This window comes from Acipenser ruthenus, chromosome 18, assembly GCF_902713425.1.
Source record: "Acipenser ruthenus chromosome 18, fAciRut3.2 maternal haplotype, whole genome shotgun sequence".
In the NCBI taxonomy this organism is placed as follows: Eukaryota; Metazoa; Chordata; class Actinopteri; order Acipenseriformes; family Acipenseridae; genus Acipenser; species Acipenser ruthenus.
In genome coordinates, this window is record NC_081206.1 from 13,166,591 (window position 1) to 13,191,488 (window position 24,898).

Consider the following 24,898-nt stretch of genomic DNA (forward strand, 5'->3'; position numbering starts at 1 on the left):
GTTTCTCATATGTTTCCAATGTTTAAACTACTGTGCTTTACTATAGTTGTATGCAGGGCTTAAATTCTCATGGAATATTTCCCTGAGCCCAACCGCTATGAATCCCCCCACAAATTACTATAAAGAAAATAAAAAGGTTTTCATAAACCAGTGGTGACAGTGTTCTAAATCATTTCTCAGGCCATTCAGTCAAGTATTTATATTGTTTCAAAGTAGTTAAGCTTGCAGGTTCTCAGGCAACCAAACTGGTGTCTTGTTTTAGGTGTGCCGATAGTAGTGACTTATTTCAATCATGGAAACAAAGCAAATACATTGTGTGAAGTTTACACAGCAGTTAACTCGTTTACAGTTGCACATGATACACACACACACAGCACTAGCAACAACCAGGGAAAGGAAGGACACACACACACACATAAAGATGCAGACATGGCGCTCCTGTTGTTATGCTGCTCTCCATACTGTACGGAAATATTTTCACTTCTAATAATTGCCATGAAAATAAATTTGCTGCAGCCCTTGTGAAAATAAATGTTCATTATTATTTATAGTTAAGTTGTATTTTGTATTGTTTTCGCTACAGAACAGCCTCAGGCTGAAGTCAAGGCGCAGAAATATTTACCGGCGCTAGGCTCTGGACAGCTCTGGCTGAATTTAAGCCCTGGTTGCATGTAATTTGCTTCCCTAGTAAATGTTTTCTGATCCATAAATCAGACAGCAACGCGGCTTCACACTTGTGTGCTGGACTAAAGTTTCTTTAGGTTCACCTGCATGTCAGTGCTTTACTCAATTCGCTGTGGTTTTACCAGGTACACCATATTCAAGGGGAGTGTGGCAGCTCATATGTTATGGGAGCAGATGGTGCGTAATGAATCAGTGTAGGTTTGCTTGTGTCTCAGACTCAGGGGTGACGAAATGCCAGGGTGAGAGGTCCCAAGCTCAGGATCTAGCCAAGAAGCCGCAGGAGTCTGTCTTCATCCCTGAGTGCAATGAGGATGGCTCCTTCACACAGGTGAGTGCTTCTGCTTTTCATCCTTTTAAACTCCTTTATAACCAGATTACTGAACACTTAACCTGCTTTATTACCAGATTACTGAACACTTAACTTGGCTTTATTACTGAACACTTAACCTCCATAAAATGTTGTACTAAATATTTCAGAAGCCATATATTTGACACAACGCATACTTGCATATATGTTTGTGCAGTTTCTGGGAAAAGTCATTTCAACTTGTACTGCACTGCAGAGTGTTTTGAGCATGAGAGTCTTTTGAAAGTACGTAGTGTGTTGTTTTGAACGTACAGAACGTACATGTTTCACAGTATACCGTGTGTGGCAGGGCGGATCCCTACCTGGAAAAAATGTGTTGGTGGTTGGCAGGGGGGATAGGGTTAATTTCTGTCCAATGTGTGTGTGGCTGTGTTTGCACAGCCACAGGTGGAATTAGTTTATTTTGATTACCCGTTTAATGGCTTTATAATTAATTAGTGTCACCTGCCTGGGATTAGCAGGCAGGTATTTAAACAGGGACAATGTTTGTTCAGGGCAGACTGCAGTGTGGAGAGACCTGTGTGGTTTATACGAAGAAGGTAGTGTGTAAACTTTTTTGTTTGTGCTTGTGGCAGATGCGAGTGGTGTGTGAATAAATAACAGTCCTGAAACAGCATTTCTCCCACAAAAACAACTGTGTTTATTAAAATAAACCTCCCCTTTACCTGCGAGGGTAATGGGGGGAACACAGCTGGCTGACAAACAAAAATACAAAAACAAACAGAAAGTGTCCACAATGAAATGCCGAGTGTCCTGTGCATGAGAGTGCTCTGTAATCCACACGGGGTGTGCTGATGTTGGTGAAGGGGAGGTAGTGCTCTGTGGTCTGGAACTGGCTCTGTGGCTGCAGTCCCGCACTCCTACTCCGCCTCTGAAAACACACAACAAACAACACGTAATCCAAAAAACACAACGCTCCAGCTGGTGGCTCAGTTTCTCAGAGCAAGAGGAGGAACTGACGTAGCTGCTTCCCCTTTGTACCCAGCAAACTCCTCCCTGCAGCGTCGCCATGGTTTCTCCAATAGAAGGCTGCCCCGCAGCTGACTACAATGGAATCATCCTGAGTACTTGCAGCTACGCACCCCTCCGGTCACCTACCGGTTTCCTCCTACCACCGAGGTGGCAGATCTAGGAGGCAGCTTACCTTCCCCCTTATACAGCGCCCTTTCTAATCGGGAGGGAGATTTACAGCATCGAACCTTTCTCTCTCTATCACAGTGCTGTTTAAGTTTTTCAATTGGTAAACGGTTTAGATGTCCGATGCTAGTTAGAACCCTTTAGAAAAGTTTAGTTTAGAACTCCATGTGGGAGGTAGGTTTTTTGTTTTGATTTTCTCTTATTTTTGTAAATAATAAAACACATAATTGCTTGTGATGGGGTGCCCGCCCGCCCCTATAATTTGTTTTATTATCATTTTTACTGTTGTTTTCATTATGATTTGCATTATAATTCTTGTTTGTTTTGGATTGGCAGGGAGGGGGTTAAATTCCTCCCTGCAAAATACATGTGAGAATGTGGCTGGAGCTTTAATTGCTTAATTGTTAATTGTTGATTAATTGGGCTTCAGCCACAGAACATAAAAGCCAGGTGAAATCCTTTGTCTGGTGGAGTTGTTTGGTTTGGAGAGGCAGTGTTGTGTGCGTGTGCGTGTGCGTGTGCGTGTGCGTGTGCGTGTGCGTGTGCGTGTGCGTGTGCGTGTGCGTGTGCGTGTGCGTGTGCGTGTATATAAATACGTTTAATTTGATTTATTTTGTTCCATGTTTTGTTGGGGACCTTTGTTTAGTGTTTATACCTTTTGTTTGGCCCTTGTGCCTTTTTATTTTGTGTTTTTGGTCAATTAAAGTATTTTGTTTCACTGCATTCTCTGACTGAGTCTTCCCTCTGCAGCTATCCTACCACAGTGCTTTAAAAACTTCAATTTCTGTGTCTGTGTCTGTTCAAAAGGGGCAAACAAACTTGAGAAATAGTGAAATCTTTCACACGTGGTATAGATTACCACGGTTTTGAAACCAATACCATTTTTCTAGATCATGGTTACCGAGTTAACGGTTTACCATGGTATGCAAAAGTAGTTCCCTTTCAATTCAATACCTACCCAATGGGATATGCCTGCCCATTGGGTAGGCATTGCTGAGCTCTCTATACCAGAGCTGCTGATAGGCTCCTTCCTGGGATGATGCACTCGGTCCCGCCAAAAGAAGACATTTCTCTTTTTCCTTCTCAAGACGGTACGGTAAGACCTCTGTGTTGAGCTGAGCGTGTTGATAGAAAAGAGCTCCTCGAGTCGAGTTGATTGTATTTCCCTTGCATTCGCTGGCTCGCCGCTTTCCCAGAATCAAAGACAGAACCTTTCGCCTTCGCTACGCGCTGACCAGGTGTGTGTGACCACGCAGTTAGGGTAGGCACATTTGCGTAGTGCCCCCCCCCCCCCTGGTGCTTTGGTACCGCGGCGCACACATAGCCCTTGATACTTAAGTATCTCGGTGCAGAAGTGCTCAGTGCATACTGCACACGGTGCCCAGTGCCTCAGCTATTGCACGATGCACATAGTGCTCGGGACGCATGCTAGCTACAACGCTAGTGTGGGAATGCACGGTGCTGCACGGTACGTGGTGCGCACGGCGCGCGGGACGCACGGTGCACGCGGTGCTTGGCCACTGCCTCAGACCTAGCGCAATAGCTCACGGTGCTGCACGGTACTCGGTGCTCATGGGGCTCAGCACACACGGTGCTTGGTACTACACTAGTGCACAGGCATACGGTGCTGCATGGTACACGGTGCACAAGGTGCCCACAGTACTCGGTGCGCGGTGCACGGTGTTAGGTACCCTCTGCTACAGCGCTAGTGGGTGAGCGCACGGCGTTCAAACTTAGCCACTGCTCGAGTGCAGTGCAAGTGGTGTTTTCTGCACGGCCACGGCATTATTTCCATTACCATCACCATAATTTACTATTATCATTCAACATTATAATTTGTCATTACTACAGTTACCATTACCATTGCTAACATCACTACAACAATCAATCACTTAACAATAATCAACTAACATTTAGCAATAATTAACAATTTACAACAACAATCCACCAATAATTATCACCCCTGGGCTTCTATGAGGGGGCGCCCATTCAACCCCGCTTACCCCCAGTGTCTCTTCATGGGGCTCCTCTCCGGAGGATTGCCCTGCCTCCTTCCGACACGATCTGCCACGAACGGCAGTTCCTCCCGCTGGCTTCCGGGCAGGCAGTCTCTCCGGCTCCTCCCTCGCCAGCTTCCAGGACCGAACTCCTCCTTCTGCAGCTCTTGGGGACGGACCTCCCTCGGCCTCTCTGACGTTCGGGATCTCTCGGCTCCATCCATCTCCTTCAGCACGCCTCTGTGTGACCATTACTTTAAATTTTGTGAGGTGGCGCAGTGATTTCTAATAATATGATGAGGCTCCAACTGTCCGTATCCATCCAATATACGGACAGCTGGAACCTTGCTTGACCAATCACATTGCTTGTTTAATTGCCAGCCCTGGATTATATATATACAAGGCTTGAGGTTAATGTATATTTGGTAGCATTTTGCTACCCAAAACTCTTAATTTGCTACTATTGTTTTTATGCAGTAGCATTTTTGTGATACCTTACGCTGCAGTTTATATGACCGACCCTGAATGAACACTTTTCAGGTATTGTTTTTTTTTTAAACACGTTGTGACAGGAAGGCCGAGTGATGACATGCCCAGACCAGATAGCTGACAGAGACACACAGGCAGGTACTACGAGTGCAAAGCGCTGGTGCGCCGTTTTTATTTAAACAAAAATAAATCAAAAGGATTTACAAAAACTCAGCTCATAGAGCCAAAATAAAAGGTTTAAACAAAAACAGGTCACGAACACAAAATCTCCTCACACCCAAACAAATACTGTGCTGGTCTGCCCAGCACGAGCAGCAATTGCCTTCTTAGTTTTCGTCTTACTTTTACTTTAGTTTTTGTTTCTTTGTGTTACGTTTTTCCCATCTCTCTCACTCCCCTTCCTGACCACCCACCCTCGAACACAGAAACAGGCATGCTTATATATACGTGGCCATCTCTGAATTAACAACCAATTAATTAATTCGGACACGAGTTTAGTGGGATGGGGCTTTAACCCCATTCACGCTGCCAAACAATAACAAAACATAATCACTTGTATTTTTATATAAACACAAAATACATTTTAAATTGTAACACACCAACATCCCCCGTTTAAATAACCACCAGACAATTCATTTCTTTTAACTTATTTTAAACAAACAATACATCTTATCAGCAGGGCTTTGCCCTGCCCTCTCTTTACACGCAGGGCTCTGTTCCACCCTGCCACACACACACATTATTAGTATCTTTCATAAAGCAGGAAACCATTGCTAATAGAGCTTCCCTGTAGATGACTGAGGTTTGTACCGCCCCATGTAGATACGCCCGAGGCACACACTGCAAATCGTATTGTTTGGACAGTGGAGTACACATACTTACAGCACTACAGAACAACGTGGATACAATTTCACGGTATGACGTTTATTTTATAGACCAAAAGTAAAATTAAACAACTGTAAATTAAAAATGACTATTTTATAAGATAACAGACAGTGACCTTACAGGATATTGGCCCAGATATTTGAAAGGTTTGCGCACCGCGCAGAGGGTTATGTGCGTCGCAAATGGCCATATGCACCTCCTTACCTTGCATTCACAACGATTTAAATATTATCAAAGACACTGCTTATACGTAGGCTAGGCTGCTGATTACTGTATTGGTAAATTTTGTCGGCGTTTTGAATGTAAAATGTATGAAAGGTGCTCCTTTCTTATAGCACTGCACGTTCAGCCCGTTTTATTTAAGTTGAATTAATTGCCCCCCAGGTTTGTCAAGCAAGCAATTACGGGGTGTGTGTGTGTGTGTGTGTATATATATATATATATATATATATATATATATATATATACTGTATATACCGTATTACTTCTAATTAATGCTGCCCTCGAATTAGCACCGGCCTCAAAATAACGCCTCACTCAGATATCAGCTTTAATAGACGCTGCCCTCGAATAAACGCCGCTCTCAATAAAGAAACGTAAAGGTATTTTTTTCTACCCCTGCTCAAAAAAGAAATAAACGTGCATCTTTGGCTATGTACATGTGACGCCCCTAAGAGACTGCAGCCTCAATCCAGCTTGTAATACAAACTAATGTACACATACCTTAGTAAGCACATTTTATTTTATGGTACAGTCCTGACAGATAACCCAAGATGAACTACTTACAGCACAGCAGTCCCTCACGTCTTTTTATTTATTTATTTAGTTATTTTCCAGCAGAGTTCAGTGGCAACACAGCAGGGGATAAAACAAGGGCTGCCTGTTTACCTCATTCTCAGCTTGGATGGTGAAAACTTAAACTCAGAGGAACTTAGAGCTCTGCCGGTCACTCTAACTACTATCCGAAAGCTGTCTGAAGATCTCTTCTTGTAGGGGGTTTAGTTGTTTTGTTTTTTATTCAAACAATATATATATATATATATATATATATATATATATATATATATATATATATATATATATATATATACAGTATATATATATATATATACAGACGTGCTCAAATTTGTTGGCACCCCTCCACAAAAAACGAAGAATGCACAATTTTCTCTGAAATAACTTGAAACTGACTAAAGTAATTGGCATCCACCATTGTTTATTCCATATTTAATAGAAATCTGACTTTGCTTTTGATTTTTTATTCAACATAATATTGTAAATAATAAAACAAATGAAAATGGCATGGACAAAAATTATGGGACTGCTAACCTAATATTTTGTTGCACAACCTTTAGAGGCAATCACTGCAATCAAACGTTTTCTGTAGCTCTCAATGAGACTTCGGCACCTGTTAACAGGTAGTTTGGCCCACTCTTCCTGAGCAAACTGCTCCAGCTGTCTCAGGTTTGATGGGTGCCTTCTCCAGACTGCAAGTTTCAGCTCTTTCCATAGATGTTCGATAGGATTCAGATCAGGACTCATAGAAGGCCACTTCAGAATAGTCCAATGTTTTGTTCTTATCCATTCTTGGGTGCTTTTAGCTGTGTGTTATGGGTCATTATCCTGTTGGAGGACCCATGACCAGCGACTGAGACAGAGCTTTCTGACACTGGGCAGTACGTTTCGCTCCAGAATGCTTTGATAGTCTTGAGATTTCATTGTGCCCTGCACAGATTCAAGGCACCCTGTGCCAGGCGCAGCAAAGCAGCCCCTAAACATAACCGAGCCTCCTCCATGTTTCACTGTAGGTATGGTGTTCTTTTCTTTGAAAGCTTCATTTTTTCGTCTGTGAACATAGAGCTGATGTGACTTGCCAAAAAGCTCCAGTTTTGACTCATCTGTCCAAAGGACATTCTCCCAGAAGGATTGTGGCTTGTCAATATGCATTTTAGCAAATTCCAGTCTGGCTTTTTTATGTTTTTCTTTCAAAAGTGGAGTCCTCCTTGGTCTTCTTCCATGGAGCCCACTTTCGCTCAAAAAGCGACGGATGGTGCGATCAGAATCTGACGTACCTTCACCTTGGAGTTCAGCTTGTATCTCTTTGGCAGTTATCCTTGGTTCTTTTTCTACCATTCACACTATCCTTCTGTTCACTCTGGGGTCGATTTTCCTCTTGCGGCCGCGCCCAGGGAGGTTGGCTACAGTTCCATGGAACTTAAACTTCTTAATAATATTTGCAACTGATGTCACAGGAACATCAAGCTGCTTGGAGATGGTCTTGTAGCCTTTACCTTTACCATGCTTGTCTATTAGTTTCTTTCTGATCTCCTCAGACAACTCTCTCCTTTGCTTTCTCTGGTCCATGTTCAGTGTGGTGCACACAATGATACCAAACAGCACAGTGGCTACTTTTCTCAATTTAAATAGGCTGAATGACTGATTACAAGATAGGATACTAATTAAAGAAACTGATTAGTTTGACATATCACTATAATCCAATTATTTATTATCTTTTCTAAGGGGTACCAACAAATGTGTCCAGGCCATTTTAGAATATCTTTGTAGAATAAGCAATAATTCATCTCTTTTCACAGCTTCTTTGCTTTATTCTATGACATACCAAAGACATGTAAGTATACATGATAAAATAGCTTTTAATTTCATCACTTTTCAGGAGGAATGAAGCATTATTTCAATGAGCTGTAAGGCTACCAACAAATTTGAGCACGTCTGTATATATATATATATATATATATATATATATATATATATATATATATATATATATATTGTAACCCAGTGGCTAGAAGGGTAAGCTGGAATCAGAATAAAAGCGCTTGGAGGCTAAAAGTGGTCTTCAAAGCAGGACTGGCAGTTTATTACTTACAGGGTTGAAATAAACACGAAAACAAAAAAAAACCCACAGCACCTTACAGGGCACAAAAGAAAAGGCCTAGCTCTCCACAGAGCACTAACTAAACACAGGCTTTCCTAAACTACGGTTGGAACGGATAAGCCGCTTATCCAACAAACAAAAAAACAGTTACCAAACCGTAACTAAACACAGGGTTAATTTCTGTAGTATATTCCTTTTCACAGACCATGTAACATTAACTTGCCTTTTGTCTTCCACACTCTCTCACTCGCGATCACTGAGCACTGACAAAAAGTTTATATCTCTGCCTCATTTAGCTTAATTGGAGACAGCTTGACTTCAGCTGCTCCTACTAATCAGCTAGTTAAGCATGAGAGAGAACTGGCTCCTGATCCCCTAGTGGACATTCTGCACATAACCCTTTTCTTTAAAAAGTTTTAAGATCAGGAGCTTTCTGGGAACAGTGCCCTCTTCATTCTCAAGCTGATATATCTATTTTCCCACACAATTCCACACACCCTATTACACACCCCTCCCCTCAGCTCAAACCCCTGGGTTAGAGCATCTGACTTAACAAAACAGTGTACCCTAGAGAGACCGTCTGCATTTCCATTCTTGCTACCACTGCGATGTTCTATTTTGAATTTATAAGGCTGCAAGGATAGAAACCACCTGGTCACTCTAGAGTTTTTTTCTTTATTGACCTTCATCCACTTGAGGGGTGCATGGTCAGTGACCAGTGTAAATTCTCTGCCCAGTAAATAATACCGTAACGTTTCTATTGCCCACTTTACTGCTAAACATTCTTTCTCCACAATGGCATATTTACGTTCTCTGGGTAGCAACTTCCTACTTAAAAACAAAACTGGATGTTCTTCCCCATTCTCTACTTGTGACAGTACTGCCCCAAGCCCTACGTCTGAAGCATCTGTCTGCAAAATAAACCGTTTTTTAAAATCAGGTACCCTTAAGACTGGTTCACTGCAGAGTATATTTTTCAGATAACCAAATGCTTTTTCTACCTCGATAGACCAGTTGACCATTGTTGGTCCTTTGGCTCTGGTCAGCTCAGTGAGGGGGGCTGCTTTGGTTGCAAAGTCAGGTACAAACCGCCTGTAATACCCCACTATTCCCAAAAAAGCCCGGACTTGCTTTTTATTCACTGGCCGAGGCCAGTTTTGAATGGCTTCAACTTTACTCATTTGTGGCCTGACCAGTCCATTGCCTACCACATATCCTAGATATTTAGCCTCTTTTAACCCGACGTAACATTTCTCTGGGTTTGCTGTCAAGCCTGCTTCTCTAAGGCTACCTAACACAAGCTCTACCTTAGATAGGTGAGATTCCCAATCCTCAGTATATATTACGATGTCATCTAAATAGGCCGAGGCAAACTTTAAATGAGGTCTTAGGATCCTATTAATCAACCTTTGGAAGGTAGCGGGAGCACCGTGTAGGCCAAAGGGCATCACCGTGTACTGATACAACCCATCTGGAGTAACGAATGCAGTCTTTTCCTTGGCTGTATCAGTAAGTGGTATCTGCCAATACCCCTTAGTTAAGTCAAGAGTGGTTAGATACTTAGCTTTTCCTAGCTTTTCAATGAGCTCATCCACTCTGGGCATCGGGTATGCATCAAACCGCCAGGTTCCATTGGGCTTAGGAACTAAAACTATGGGGCTTGTCCACTCACTTTTCGACTCCTCAATTACTCCTAGTTGAAGCATTCTCTCTACTTCCTTGGTTACGTCGGCGCGTTTTGCTTCTGGAACTCTATAGGCTCTCACGTTTATTTTAACACCGGGGTCCGTCACAATGTCATGGCTTATCACATGAGTCTTCCCTGGGAGAACTGAAAAGACATCTATGACAGCTTGTAACATCTCAAATATTTCATGGCACTGGGTTTCGGTCAGTTCAGGGCCTATGTTAATTTCAGGAACAGGTCACCTACTACATGCTGCCCCAACCTCAGTTGCCACATATGCTGGTTCCCTGTCCTTCTAAGGCTTCAACAAATTGATGTGATAAATCTGCTCTTTCTTTCTTTTATCTGGTTGTTTTATCTTGTAGTTCACTGGGCCAATTGCTTCTATGACTTCATAGGGTCCCTGCCCCTTTGCAAACAATTTGCACTCTGAAGTTGGAACCAAAACCATAACCCTATCCCCAGGCAGAAACGTCCTAACTTGCGCTTGTACATTATAGTGTCTAGACTGTGCGGCCTGTGCTTTCTCGAGATGTGTCCTAACTATAGGTGTCAGGGTTTGTATTCTTTCTCTCATACCCATTACATGTTCAACAAGGTTCTTCCTATGACCACCCTGTTCTTCCCACAGCTCCTTGGCAATGTCTAGGATCCCCCTAGGTTGACGACCGTACAACAATTCAAATGGGGAGAACCCAGTTGACGACTGTGGCACTTCCCTAACAGCAAACATGAGATACGGAAGTAGCAAATCCCAATCCTTCCCGTCTTTATCAATAACCTTCCTTAACATGGTTTTTAAGGTTTTATTGAACCTCTCCACTAAACCATCGGTTTGTGGATGATAAACTGACGTACGGATTGGTTTAATCTTTAAAAGATCACACAGATCTTTCATCAGGTTCGACACGAAGGGCGTCCCCTGGTCTGTTAAAATTTCTTTTGGCACACCTACCCGCGTGAACATGTGGAACAGTTCTTTTGCTACGGTTTTAGCTGCCATGTTTCTCAAGGGTATCGCTTCCGGATACCTGGTGGCATAGTCCAAGACCACCAAAATATACTCGTGCCCCCTAGCGGATCGACTTAGAGGACCAACAAAGTCCATAGCGATTCGCTCAAAGGGTGTTTCTATGATAGGAAGCGGTACGAGAGGTGCTCGTAACTTAGCTCGGGGACTGGTTTTCTGACACTCAGGACATGAGTTACAAAAACGTTCAACTTCCTTATATAGTCCGATCCAAAAAAACCTTTTTAAGATGCGCTGAGTGGTCTTTTCAATTCCCAGGTGAGCGCCAAACAAATGACTATGTGCCAGGTGCATTACGGTATTACGGTACTGTTGAGGCACTAACAGTTGTTCTACCTGGTCCTCTCCTACTTGGGTGACTCTATACAACAGGTCATTCTTTACTACATAATAGGCTCCTGCACCCCTACTTGGAGCGTCCTCCATGGTAACACCGTTTACTTCCACCACCTGGCTTTTAACATTTACTAGAGACGGATCATTAGCCTGGTCTCTCACAAACTGCACACTTGGTACCACTCACTGCTCAACGGCGTCAGGACCATTTCCGTCCATTAATGCTGGTGTAGCGCCTGTCTCATCAAGTATATCCTGGGCTCCACTCCCTTTTTATCCCTTTTTGTACCCCTTCCCAACAATACTAAAGCCTGTTCAAAAATGTTCTTATTCCACTGATACTGGTCAGCTCGCTTTTCTTTGCGTGTTTTACGTACTTTAGTGCTAGGTGGGTCCAGTTCCTGGTCAGTGAATGGGAGCACCTGTTTCAAGCCCTCATGAGGGTCACTCTCACCCTGCACACCACTTTCAGTAGGGGGGGCCAATTCCCCATTTAATTTTACCAAGTCTTCAAAACCTGGATAGTCTCTACCTAATATCACCTCGTGTGGCAGTCTGGTTATCACTCCAACTCTCATAGCATTTATTATACCGTTAAATTCAATGCTAACTTCACAGGTGGGGTAGTAATTAATATCCCCATGCACACAGGTGATACCGGTCCTACGACTATTGTCTAATTGTTCTGGCTTCACATATTTAGGTGAAACCACTGTGACAGCGCTTCCGGAATCAGTGAGGGCTTGAGCTTGTTTCCCGTTCACCAAAACCTTTACCATAAACTTATGAGCAGCTAGGGCCACATTTACCACACTCGCTACACCACAGTAGTTCTGCTCACCTACATTGCACTGCATTGGCTCAGTTTCATTGGGACATTGTATAGCTATGTGGCCAAACTCATTGCATTTAAAACACTTGTAGTTTTTATACCGTTCTACAATTGGTGGATTAACAGCTCCTCTATAATCCCCAGTTATCCCCAGTCCCTTCGCAGCCACCGGCCGCTCTTCCTTTGGTTCTGGCTTACCCGAATTCTTGTCAGGGTGTTGTTTCAGTCGGGGGGACCGTAGACCACTCCTGGTTGAAGTGACACTTGGATGGAGGGCTAAATCCTCTGCAGCCATAAATCGCTCTACGACCGCAACAAAGTCATCCAGAGTTGAGGGTTCATTTTGTCCTACACACCTCCGCAAAGGAGGTGGCATAGCTCTCAGGAACCTGTCCAGGACCAGTATTTCGACCACTCTGTTAGCAGTATTCACATCGGGCTGCAACCACCGTCTGGCCAAGTGAACCAGGTCAAACATTTGTGACCTGGGAGCTTGTTCCTGCTTGAAACTCCAGGCATGAAAGCGCTGGGCCCTTACTGCGGTGGTCACACCTGCCCGGGCCAAGATTTCCGTCTTGAGCTGGTCATAGTCGGCCTCTGCATTATGGTCCAGGTCATGATAGGCCTTTTGGGCATCGCCTATTAGAAATGGGGCCACAAGGCCAGCCCACTTTACTTTTGGCCAAGCTCCTCTGGTGGCCACACGTTCAAATGACAACAGGTATGCTTCCACGTCATCGTCCCTGGTCATTTTCTGTAGCAGGTGAGTTGGCTTCATGTCAGTCACCCTTGTCCGGGAACCTTCAAGGGAGTCAAGTCTAGCAGCCATCTCCACTCTCTCCTGCCGGGCATGTTCCAGCTGGGCTCTCTGTAGACACAACTGTTCCTGCTGTAGTCGGTTAGTCTCCCTCTGGGCTGCAGTCTGATCCTGTTGGGCTGCGGTGGCCTGTAACAGAGCTTTCAGTACATCTTCCATGGCAGCAGTGGAATTTTATTTGCTTGTCGCTTTCCCTCCAAGACACTAGGGGGCGCTCTGATCCCACTTCTGACACCACAATGTAACCCAGTGGCTAGAAGGGTAAGCTGGAATCAGAATAAAAGTGCTTGGAGGCTGAAAGTGGTCTTCAAAGCAGGACTGGCAGTTTATTACTTACAGGGTTGAAATAAACACGAAAACAAAAAAAAACCACAGCACCTTACAGGGCACAAAAGAAAAGGCCTAGCTCTCCACAGAGCACTAACTAAACACAGGCTTTCCTAAACTACGGTTGGAACGGATAAGCCGCTTATCCAACAAACAAAAAAACAGTTACCAAACCGTAACTAAACACAGGGTTAATTTCTGTAGTATATTCCTTTTTACAGACCATGTAACATTAACTTGCCTTTTGTCTTCCATACTCTCTCACTCGCGATCACTGAGCACTGACAAAAAGTTTATATCTCTGCCTCATTTAGCTTAATTGGAGACAGCTTGACTTCAGCTGCTCCTACTAATCAGCTAGTTAAGCATGAGAGAGAACTGGCTCCTGATCCCCTAGTGGACATTCTGCACATAACCCTTTTCTTTAAAAAGTTTTAAGATCAGGAGCTTTCTGGGAACAGTGCCCTCTTCATTCTCAAGCTGATATATCTATTTTCCCACACAATTCCACACACCCTATTACAATATATATATATATATATATATATATATATATATATATATATATATATATATATATATATATATATATCTTGCTTTCTATCTATGAGAAGATTTAGTTTTGGTTTCTCTTATAGAGAAATTACAAACAAGCAGGTAAATTACAGTGAGAAAAAAAAATAACCGAGTAGGATATATTTTAGTTTTAACAGACAGCAAACCGATATTCAGACGTAGTATTTTTCATTAAGAAAAACAACTGCATCACACTCAACTACCGTTTTCTCTCCTCTTCTTGTCCCGCCTCATAGCAACCAATACACACTCCTGATTTGCTGGTACAGTACTCCCCTGACCTCCCAACTCCCACCTAATAGGCACTCGTTAACGGTCAGTAAATGTACTCTATTCAAACCCCCAAAACACACAAGAGTACATTGTTGCAAATCGGAGGCTCTCACGACAGCGCTTCTAAAATGCCTTAAATCATGTAATAAAATACTGCATCATTCAAAAATAATATCCGGGGCGACTTAAGGTTCTTACAAAAAAACACAGTACAAAAATCAGATCAGTACATGAAGCAATAGTGGTTTGATAAGCGGGGTCACGACTAATACTGAGAAAGGAAAAAAAACGGATGGTACTGTAACAGAAAACAAGAAAGTCAAAAAATGTAAATTAATTAGAATAGGTAACATACTCATATTTGTGTGACACCTGTCAAAATTATGGAGACAGAAGTAGAGAAATCATAAACTCACTTCCCAGCAAACAGCACAGCATAGATACATCTGTTTGAATTCCGTAGAATCTGTGATGGCCCTTTAAATATTTAGCTTATTAGCCATGCTAATGCCTGTAATAATAATAAACATTAGATACAAATGTATGCATGTGTGCAAATTTAATATGCTTAAGCACACAATTATTTGAATTGCTCTGAAGGCCAAATCTGAATGAAAATGGCTAAGTTTTGCGATAAGCGTGACTGGCTTGCAATGTGCAGAATGTTTCCATTCCATGTGTTTAGTGCCCTATCCTCAGCAACATTGGCAAAGGGTCACAGTGCCCAAGAGCTCAATCCGTAACATGTCCCTGTAGTTGCATTCTCCAGAGGCTCCCTTTCCTTTTCATGCCCCTCACCTGGTAATTCCACACTCAGGTATAAGGACACAGCTGACTTTAAAAAAATATATATATATTGTTATTTATTTCTCATTGATATCAGAAGCATACTTTGACACCCACGATCTGCATTCTATGCTATTGACTATGCCATACAGGTGTGACAGGAGCAGGGTGCGTGGTGAGTGGGGGGCAGTTGGAAGGGGCTTTCAGCAGGAGTATGAGTAAGGGATACATATGTGCAGGCTGCATCCACAGGCAGTGTTCTTGGCCGGCTCCATGCTGAGATTCCCATCTTCGGGGCTTCCAAATAGAGTAGAGTTTTCAGCATTGTGGGTTTCTTTACAGTCCAATCTTCTGTAAATATTTTTATGTATAGTGTAAGGAGCATGGGTCGGAGCTACTCAGAACACCGGCTGACAGGCGCGTTTCTGTAAAATAAAGAGTGGAGTTTGATGCTACAGAGATATTTTCTCCGTCTCCTTCATTTTGACACTTATCCAGTTAGCAAGTCACTACAATATATTTTCCTGTGGTCCATTGTTTCATTTCTCCATTTAGTAGCTTATTTATGTATTTGTGAGGGTGGGCATGCAACTTCGGGGGTGCCAATGATACTGATGTGTGTTGAGCTATGATTCTGCATTCTATGTGCAGGTTACATTTGAGTGTAGACTCGTCTGAGGAATATTGGTATGTACTGTACACCTATGATAGCTGCTTGGCAGGGTATTGCTAACAGTCCATTGTTGTGTAGTATTCCAATTCTGCTCATTCCTACTATATTGGTATTGAATGCGCAGGTGGTTTTGCCAGGCACAAACACATTTGAGAATTGAGCAAAAAAACGCTGTTTTCCAACTTCGCGCAACAGTTTTGTGCCATGTTGGAAAATATTGTAGCATTTTTGTTTGCATAGATTCAGTGCATCACAAAACTACATAATTTAAAAATTTTATTGGCACTTCCACACCATCTTAACAAATACTCTTTTATTAAGATTTTACATTTTTTACATTTACACCCATTCTTTTTTCATTCATTTTACATTTCTTTTAAAGATGACATTCATGCATACATACATACATTTTGTTTTAAAAGCATTTAAAATACATTTAAAAACACCAAAACAATTGTGCTTTGTACAAGGTTAAAACAGACACAGATTAAAATCAACATGATAAAACCTGTGCTGCTTTAAAAGTGACTGGGAAAAAAAGAACCGTCTATAAAAAAACAGTGCTTGTGAGGGCCGGGGAGTGCTCTCTTAAAAAAGTTCAAAGGTGAACATAAAACAGAACAATAAACTATAAAACTAAACTAAAAGGGACAGAGGCAAAGGGACAGTGTATAAAACAGTGTGTTAAAATTCTAAAATTTTAAAACACTTAAAATGTAACTTTTAATAGTATACTTTAAAAATATTTTAAAGATAAATAAAAACAAAACAAAACAAAATCAAATAAAACATTCAAAATAAATAAAAAACAAAAGAGTTCATAAAACTGAAACAAAAAGACTACATAAAACCAGGGTTAGGATATATAACTAGCCTTGGTACTATTCGATTTATATTTTTTTTGCGAAATCAGCTATTAATATTGACGTTTATTTTACCGTTTGTTAATTTTTCAATTCAAGCAGAGAATGGATGAAATTGACCTTTATTCTTGAAAAAAACAAGACTTTTTATGCCATAGAAAAACGCCTCATTTAGCGAAACCCATTTATCATATTCAACATGCAACAAAACCATCGTTACCAACATTCTAATTGAAATAACGTTTGCTCGCAGCTGAGCTCTACATTTAAAAATGGTCTCAAATAAACCGTAGTAAACACAGCATATAAAAGTGTGTTACACAGACCTTTATAGCATAAATTTACGAGTAAAAATAATATGCAAAGAACAAAACATTAGATAGTTGAACAGAAATAGCTTGCACTTATTATTCATAAGAACATAAGAAAGTTTACAAACGAGAGGAGGCCATTCAGCCCATCTTGCTCGTTTGGTTGTTAGTAGCTTATTGATCCCAGAATTTCATCAAGCAACTTCTTGAAGGATCCCAGGGTGTCAGCTTCAACAACATTACTGGGGAGTTGGTTCCATACCCTCACAGTTCTCTGTGTAAAAAAGTGCCTCCTATTTTCTGTTCTGAATGCCCCTTTATCTAATCTCCATTTGTGACCCCTGGTCCTTGTTTCTTTTTTCAGGTCAAAAAAGTCCCCTTGGTCGACATTGTCTATACCTTTTAGGATTCTGAATGTTTGAATCAGATCGCCGCATAGTCTTCTTTGTTCAAGACTGAATAGATTCAATTCTTTTAGCCTGTCTGCATACGACATGCCTTTTAAACCCGGGATAATTTTGGTTGCTCTTCTTTGCACTCTTCCTAGAGCAGCAATATCCTTTTTGTAACGAGGTGACCAGAACTGAACACAATATTCTAGGTGAGGTCTTACTAATGCATTGTAAAGTTTTAACATTACTTCCCTTGATTTAAATTCAACACTTCTCACAATATATCCAAGCATCTTGTTGGCCTTTTTTATAGCTTCCCCACATTGTCTAGATGAAGACATTTCTGAGTCAACATAAACTCCTAGGTCTTTTTCATAGTTCCCTTCTTCAATTTCAGTATCTCCCATATGATATTTATAATGCACATTTTTATTGCCTGCATGCAATACTTTACACTTTTCTCTATTAAATGTCATTTGCCATGTGTCTGCCCAGTTCTGAATGCTGTCTAGATCATTTTGAATGACCTTTGCTGCTGCAACAGTGTTTGCCACTCCTCCTATTTTTGTGTTGTCTGCAAATTTAACAAGTTTGCTTACTATACCAGAATCTAAATCATTAATGTAGATTAGGAATAGCAGAGGACCTAATACTGATCCCCGTGGTACACCACTGGCTACCTCGTTCCATTTTGAGGTTTCTCCTCTAATCAGTACTTTCTGTTTTCTACATGTTAACCACTCCCTAATCCATGTGCATGCATTTCCTTGAATCCCTACTGCGTTCAGTTTGAGAATTAATCTTTTATGCAGGACTTTGTCAAAAGCTTTCTGGAAATCTAAATAAACCATGTTGTATGCTTTGCAATTATCCATTGTCGATGTTGTATCCTCAAAAAAATCAAGCAGGTTAGTTAGACACAATCTCCCTTTCCTAAAACCACGCTGACTGTCTCCCAGGATATTGTTACCATAGAGATAATTTTACAGTTTAGATCTTATTATAGTTTCCATAAGTTTATATATAATAGAAGTCAGGCTTATTGGTCTGTTCGGTTTTGTCTCCCTTTTTGTGGATCGGTATTACGTTTGCAATTTTCCAGTCTGTCGGTACAACCCCTCTGTCAAGAGACATGTTGCATGATCTTGGTTAGCGGTTTGTTAATAACTTCTTTAATTTATTTGAGTACTATTGGGAGGATCTCATCCAGCCCAGGGGATTTGTTTATTTTAAGAGCTCCAGTCCCTTTAACACTTCTGCCTCTGTTATGCTAAAGTTATTTAAAACTGGATAGGAACAGGTCGACATGTGGGGCATGTTGTCCGTGTCGTCCTTTGTAAAAACCTGTGAAAAGTAATCATTTAATTTATTTGCTTTTTTTTTTCTTCGTCTATGATTTTGCCATTTGTGTCTCTTAGACATTTAGCCTCCTCTTTGAATGTTCTCTTGCTGTTATAATATTGGAAAAACATTTTGGAATTGGTTTTAGCCCCCTTAGCAATATTGATTTCTATCTCTCTCTTGGCCTTTCTAACTTCCTTTTTGACTTGTGTTTGCAGTTCCAAGTACTCTTTCTGTGTACTTTGTTTTTGGTCCCTTTTAAACGCTCTGTAAAGTGCCTTTTTTCGCTGAATATTTTTTTTAATTGATGTATTAAACCATTTTGGCCATTTTGTTTTAGATTTAGATTTGTCTACTTTTGGGATGTAATTGTTTTGTGCCTCTAGTACTACATTTTTAAAAAACAGCCATCCTTTTTCTGTGGATGTTTTCTCTATTTTACTCCAATCTATTTCTGTTAGTCTCTGTTTCATACCTTCATAGTTTGCTTTTCTAAAATTGTAAACCTTAGCATTAGTCATTACTTTTGGGGTTTTAAAAAACACTTCAAATGAGACCATGTTGTGGTCTGAGTTTGCCAATGGCTCTCTGACCTCTGTTTTAGTTATTCTGTCTTCGTTATCTGAAAAGACTAAATCAAGGCATGCCTCCCCTCTAGTCGGTGCCTTGACAAATTGCGTTAGGAAGCAGTCATTTGTCATATCCACCATTTCAATTTCATCCGTCGTGCTCCTCACGGGGTTCTCCCATTTTATATGGGGGAAGTTGAAATCCCCCATTAGTATGGCTTCTCCTTTTCTACATGCATTTCTAATGTCATTGTATAACTGTCACAAAGACGGCTGGAGTGGGTGACATATACCCCCCCTTGTGCAACGCACACATGGCCTCAATGGCCACCTCCCCCCTCAGTCCCAAAGTCCCGGAAGAGGGGGAAGCAAGTTGTTTCTGGGGGTGGCCATGGTGGAATGTCTGGCACCCCCCAATTCTTCGTGGCTGGCAGCTCCCTCTTCCGGGGCTTCAGCCACACTATCTCCTGCCGCGAAAGAGCAGCTGGGGGAGCTGGTTTCCTGACCTCCCCCACCTTCTTCATGGCCGGCAGTTCCCCTCCGTGGGGCTCCGGCCACCCAATTTCCAGCAGCGAAACTGCTGCGGGGGGAGCTGGTCTCCTGACCTCCCCCTCTTTCTTTATGGCCGGCAGCTCCCCTTTGCCACAGTGTAGCGACCCGAGGCAAAGCAGAGGCCCCGGCGACCCCAGGCGACGCAGGACCCTCGACGACCCCAGGCGAAGCAGGATCCCTGGCGACCCCAGGCAACGGCAGCGGCCCCTCGGGAGGAGACGGCCGCAGCAGCAGCCCCTCGGGAGGCGACGGCAGCAGCAGCGGACCCTCGAGAGGCGACGGCAGCAGCAGCGGACCCTCGAGAGGCGACGGCAGCAGCAACGGACCCTCGGGAGGCGAACTTGGGAGGGGAGCCCCTGGCCATAGAGGTGTCAGCGGGAGCTCCACTTCTCCCTCGCACCCTGCACCCTGTGTGGAGCAAAAGGCAGCCCCAGGCGATGCAGAGCAGCTGGCAACCCCAGGCGATGCGGAGCGACTGGCAACCCCAGGCGATGCGGAACAGGCAGCCCCAGTTGATGCGGAGCGGCTGGCAACCCCAGGCGATGCGGAGCGGCTGGCAACCCCAGGCGATGCGGAGCGGCTGGCAACCCCAGGCGATGCCAGACAGACATCCTTGGGCGAAGCGTGGCGGGCATCCTTGGGCGAAGCGAGGCGGGCATCCTTGGGCGAAGCGAGGCGGGCATCCTTGGGCGAAGCGAGGCGGGCATCCTTGGGCGAAGCGAGGCAGGCATCCTTGGGCGAAGCGAGGCAGGGAGTCAGGACAAGCTGGGGTGCGGGTGTTGGCCCTCTTCTCGTCCTCTGCGGCCGGGCGGTTCTTCCCCATGCTTCCCTCAGCAGCCTATGCAAGGGCTGCTGAGGTACGCCAGCATCTAGTCCTGGTTTTTCTCGTGAAGGGAGAGGTAGCTCCTGCTCCTCTCCTCGTGACGGTGGGGGAAGTGATACCAGCAGGCATTCATCCTCTGCTGGTTGGGGAAGTGATACCAGCAGGCATTCCTCCTCTGCTGGTGGGGGAAGTAATACCAGCAGGTATTCATCCTCTGCTGGTGGGGGAAGTGCTACCAGCAGGTATTCATCCTCTGCTGGTGGGGGAAGTGATACCAGCAGGCATTCATCCTCTGCTGGTGGGGGAAGTGATACCAGCAGGCATTCCTCCTCTGCTGGTGGGGTTGGCGGAGGCGTGTAGTCTCCTGCCGGTGAAGGTGGCGGAGGCAGAGGCAGCTCCTGCTGCTCTGCTCCTGCCAGTGGAGGTGGGAGCGGCGTGTAGTCTCCTGGCGGCGGAGGTGGGAGCGGCGTGTAGTCTACCCTTGTTTCAGGGGACTGGTGCGGCCCTCCCTCTCTTGCAGGGGACTGGTGCGGCTCTGCCTCGGAAGGGGAGACCAGCAGGCATTCACCCTCTGCTGGTGGACAGGGACCCAGCAGGCATTCACCCTCTGCTGGTGGACAGGGACCCAGCAGGCATTCAACCTCTGCTGGTGGACAGGGACCCAGCAGGCATTCACCCTCTGCTGGTGGACATGGCGGAGGTAGAGGCAGCTCCTGCTGCTCTGCCGGTGGAGGTGGCGGTGGCAGAGGCAGCTCCTGCTGCTCTGCTCCTGCCGGTGAAGGTGGCAGAGGTAGAGGCAGCTCCTGCTGCTCTGCTCCTAGTGGTGGAAGCGGTGGAGGTGGCGGAGGCAGAGGCAGCTCCTGCTCCTCTCCCTCAGGTGGTGGTGGTGGAGGCAGAGGCAGCTCCTGCTGCTCTCCTCCTGGCGAAGGCGGCAGGGGCTCCTCCCCTTCTGGCTGCAGCAGGGGAACCAGCAGGCACTCTCCCTCTACTGGCAGAGGTGGGAGCGGCAAGTCGTCCTCCCACGGTGGTGGAGGCGGCACCAGCAGGTGTTCTCCCTCTGCTGGCGGAGATGGGGACAGCAGGCATTCTCCCTCTGCTGGCAGCTTGGGTCCTAGGGCTGTGGAAGCACAGACTTCCCCCTCTTGGGCTATGGACGCACCGACTCCCCCCTCTTTGGGCTGTGGACGCACCGACTCCTCCCTCTTGGGCTGTGGACGCACCGACTCCTCCCTCCTGGGCTGTGGACGCACCGACTCCCCCCACTCAGGCACAGGACGTTCGGGCTCCTCCCACTCAGGCGCAGGACGTTCGGGCTCCTCCCATTCAGGCGCAGGACGTTCGGGCTCCTCCCACTCAGGCGCAGGACGTTCGGGCTCCTCCCACTCAGGCGCAGGACGTTCGGGCTCCTCCCACTCAGGCGCAGGACGTTCGGGCTCCTCCCACTCAGGCGCAGGACGTTCGGGTTCCTCCCACTCAGGCGCAGGACGTTCGGGCTCCTCCCACTCAGGCGCAGGACGTTCGGGCTCCTCCCACTCAGGCGCAGGACGTTCGGGTTCCTCCCACTCAGGCACAGGACGTTCGGGCTCCTCCCACTCAGGCGCAGGACGTTCGGGCTCCTCCCACTCAGGCGCAGGACGTTCGGGCCCCTCCCACTCAGGCGCAGGACGTTCGGGCTCCTCCCACTCAGGCGCAGGACGTTCGGGTTCCTCCCACTCAGGCGCAGGACGTTCGGGTTCCTCCCACTCAGGCGCAGGACGTTCGGGCTCCTCCCACTCAGGCGCAGGACGTTCGGGCTCCTCCCACTCAGGCGCAGGACGTTCGGGTTCCTCCCACTCAGGCGCAGGACGTTCGGGCTCCTCCCACTCAGGCGCAGGACGTTCGGGCCCCTCCCACTCAGGCATAGGACGTGGCAGCAAGGGCTCCTCTTCATCCTGCATGGGGCATAGGGCCAACGTGTGCCCATATGCCCCACAGCCAGGGCACCACTCCCCCCATCCCAGTCTTTGGGCCATTGCCTGAAGGGTCCTGTGGACGGAGCAGGGTATGGTGGTGTGGCTAGTTTGGCCACAGTCGAAACACCACAGCCCTGCTTCCGCCTTTCTCCCTTTGCCCTCCTGTGCTCCTCTCCAGCCTCTTCTCCCCATTTCTTCTCCTTTTGTTTTTTTTTTGTTTTTTTTTTTTTTCCAAAAAAATGCGATTCCTGCTCTGGCCTGAGCCCTGGAGGCGCTGTCGTCCCGGTTCTGACACCACGTGTCACAAAGACGGCCGGAGTGGGTGGCGTCAGACCAGATGCAGGAAGTAACACACAGAGACTTGGAGTTTTGGTGAATCTGAGCGCGTGATCGCGCTTAGCATTTAATAACCAAACAGAACAGAAAATAAAGGGTTTTCAATACAAAAACAGGACACGGCACTTGCGCCAAAATAAACAGGTAAACAAAACAGACTAGACAGTGCACAGACAGACAAACGAAACACGGTGAGTGAGAACACTAATTACTTGGCTTTGCTTTGCTTTGCTTTGCTTTCTTTTCTCCTCTCTCTCCCGTTCTCCACTCACCGAACACCAACCCCCAGTGAGTGAAAACATGCAGCTTTTATGCAGTTGTACCGAGATTCGATTGCTAGTCAATCATTCAATTGGAATCTCGGTACAACTGCACGTGAATTAATTAAAGTGCAATTCCCCGTGCTCACATATTATTACTTTTTACTTGCACGTGATGTGATGTTCAGCTAAATACAAATACACAATTTACACACACGTGAAACACAGACCCGCTTATATCCCGTGTACCAATGCTTACACACCAACAATTTTACCACACAACACGTAACATATAACATACACAGGGGGGGCACTTTGCCACAATAACAGATTATCTTGCTCGGCGTCTGAATTAGCATGCTCCTATTATTATGCCCTTTGAACTTTTGTCCATTATTCTGACCCATATTGATTCGGCAATATTTTCTTTGTCCATATTTAACACCTGGGCTTCAAGAGTATTTCTTATGTATAGTGCTACCCCTCTGCCTCTTCTGTCCTGCCTGTCTTTCCTATACAGTGTGTACCCACTAATATTATATTCGTCTCCATCACTCTCGGAGTCTGCGCTCCAGCTCTCCTGCTTCAGCACAGCTGGACTCAGAGTCACTGGAAGGCAAAGCAGACGGGCGCGCTTCGTCCTGCCGCGGAGACTTCAGCCGTCGGCCAGGGTATTGTGCTCAATATTCATTAAGTGTTTTTCTCTTGCGCCCCATGTGGCAATGTGCCCCGCCCCTGTGTGCATATTATGTGTTGTATGTTGCGTGCGTGTGTTAATGTTGGTGTATAGTCATTGGTACACAGGATATAAACGGGTCTGTGTTTCACGTGTATTTAAAAATGTAGATTTGTATTTAGGCACGAGGAGGGCACAAATCACTTCATGTGCTGGTTAAATGTAATATGTGAGCACGGGGTTGCACAGAATTCATTCACGTGCTGGGATTCAAGTGAATAATTAATTAGTAATTGAATCCCAGCACAACAGTATATATAGACACATTTTCATTCACTCAGGGTTGTTGGGTGTTCGAGAGTGGAGAACGGGTGAGAGAGAAGGAGAACGTAAAGTAAAATAATAATCTGTAAGTGTTTGTACTCACCATGTTTGTTTGTCTCTCCATGCACCGTTTGTTAAGTGTTTAGTACGTTTTGTTTGTCTATTTATTTTGGCGCAAGTGCCATGTCCTGTTTTGTGTTTAAAACCTTTTATTTTCTGTGCTGTTTATTAAATGCTGAGCGAAACCATTCGCTCAGCTCCACCAAACCACACCTCTCTGTCTGTTTATTTCCTGCTTCTGGTCTGACGCCACCCACTCCGGCCGTCTTTGTGACACGTGGTGTCATCGTGGGATAACAGCGCCTCCAAGCGGAGAGGGGGTTTTGTGTTTTAAAAAAAACAACAAAAAAACAAAAAAAAAACACAGGACTGTTTTCAAAAAAAAAAAGAAAAGAAAAAAAAAGTGAAAATGGAAGGCTGGAGAGACAGCTGCCGGGACCTGGAGGACCTCCTCAGGGGCCTCGAGGACCAAGGCTGGTGCATGGCCTGTGGGGTCTACGGACACACGGTGGCGATCTGCCCCTTCCAAGGTGAGGAGGAGGAGGAACCGGCCCAGGAGAGGAAGGTAGGGAGGAGGAGTAAGAAGAGAAGGGGGAAAGGAAAGCTGCAGCAGCAACAGCAACCACAACACCAGCCGGAGGAACAGC

At 44.9% G+C, this 24,898-nt stretch overlaps 1 protein-coding gene across 7 annotated transcripts in view; it reads left to right on the forward strand.

Annotated features, from left to right (window-relative positions):
• LOC117421428 (SPARC-related modular calcium-binding protein 1-like) overlaps window positions 1–24,898 on the forward strand; it is a 177,346-nt gene that overhangs the window by 46,601 nt on the left and 105,847 nt on the right. For all 7 annotated transcript variants that reach the window (XM_034035852.3, XM_034035861.3, XM_034035890.3 and 4 more), the window contains one exon: window positions 900–1,012. In XM_034035852.3, coding sequence (XP_033891743.2) covers window positions 900–1,012 — 113 coding nt within the window. The remainder of the gene's footprint in view (window positions 1–899; window positions 1,013–24,898) is intronic.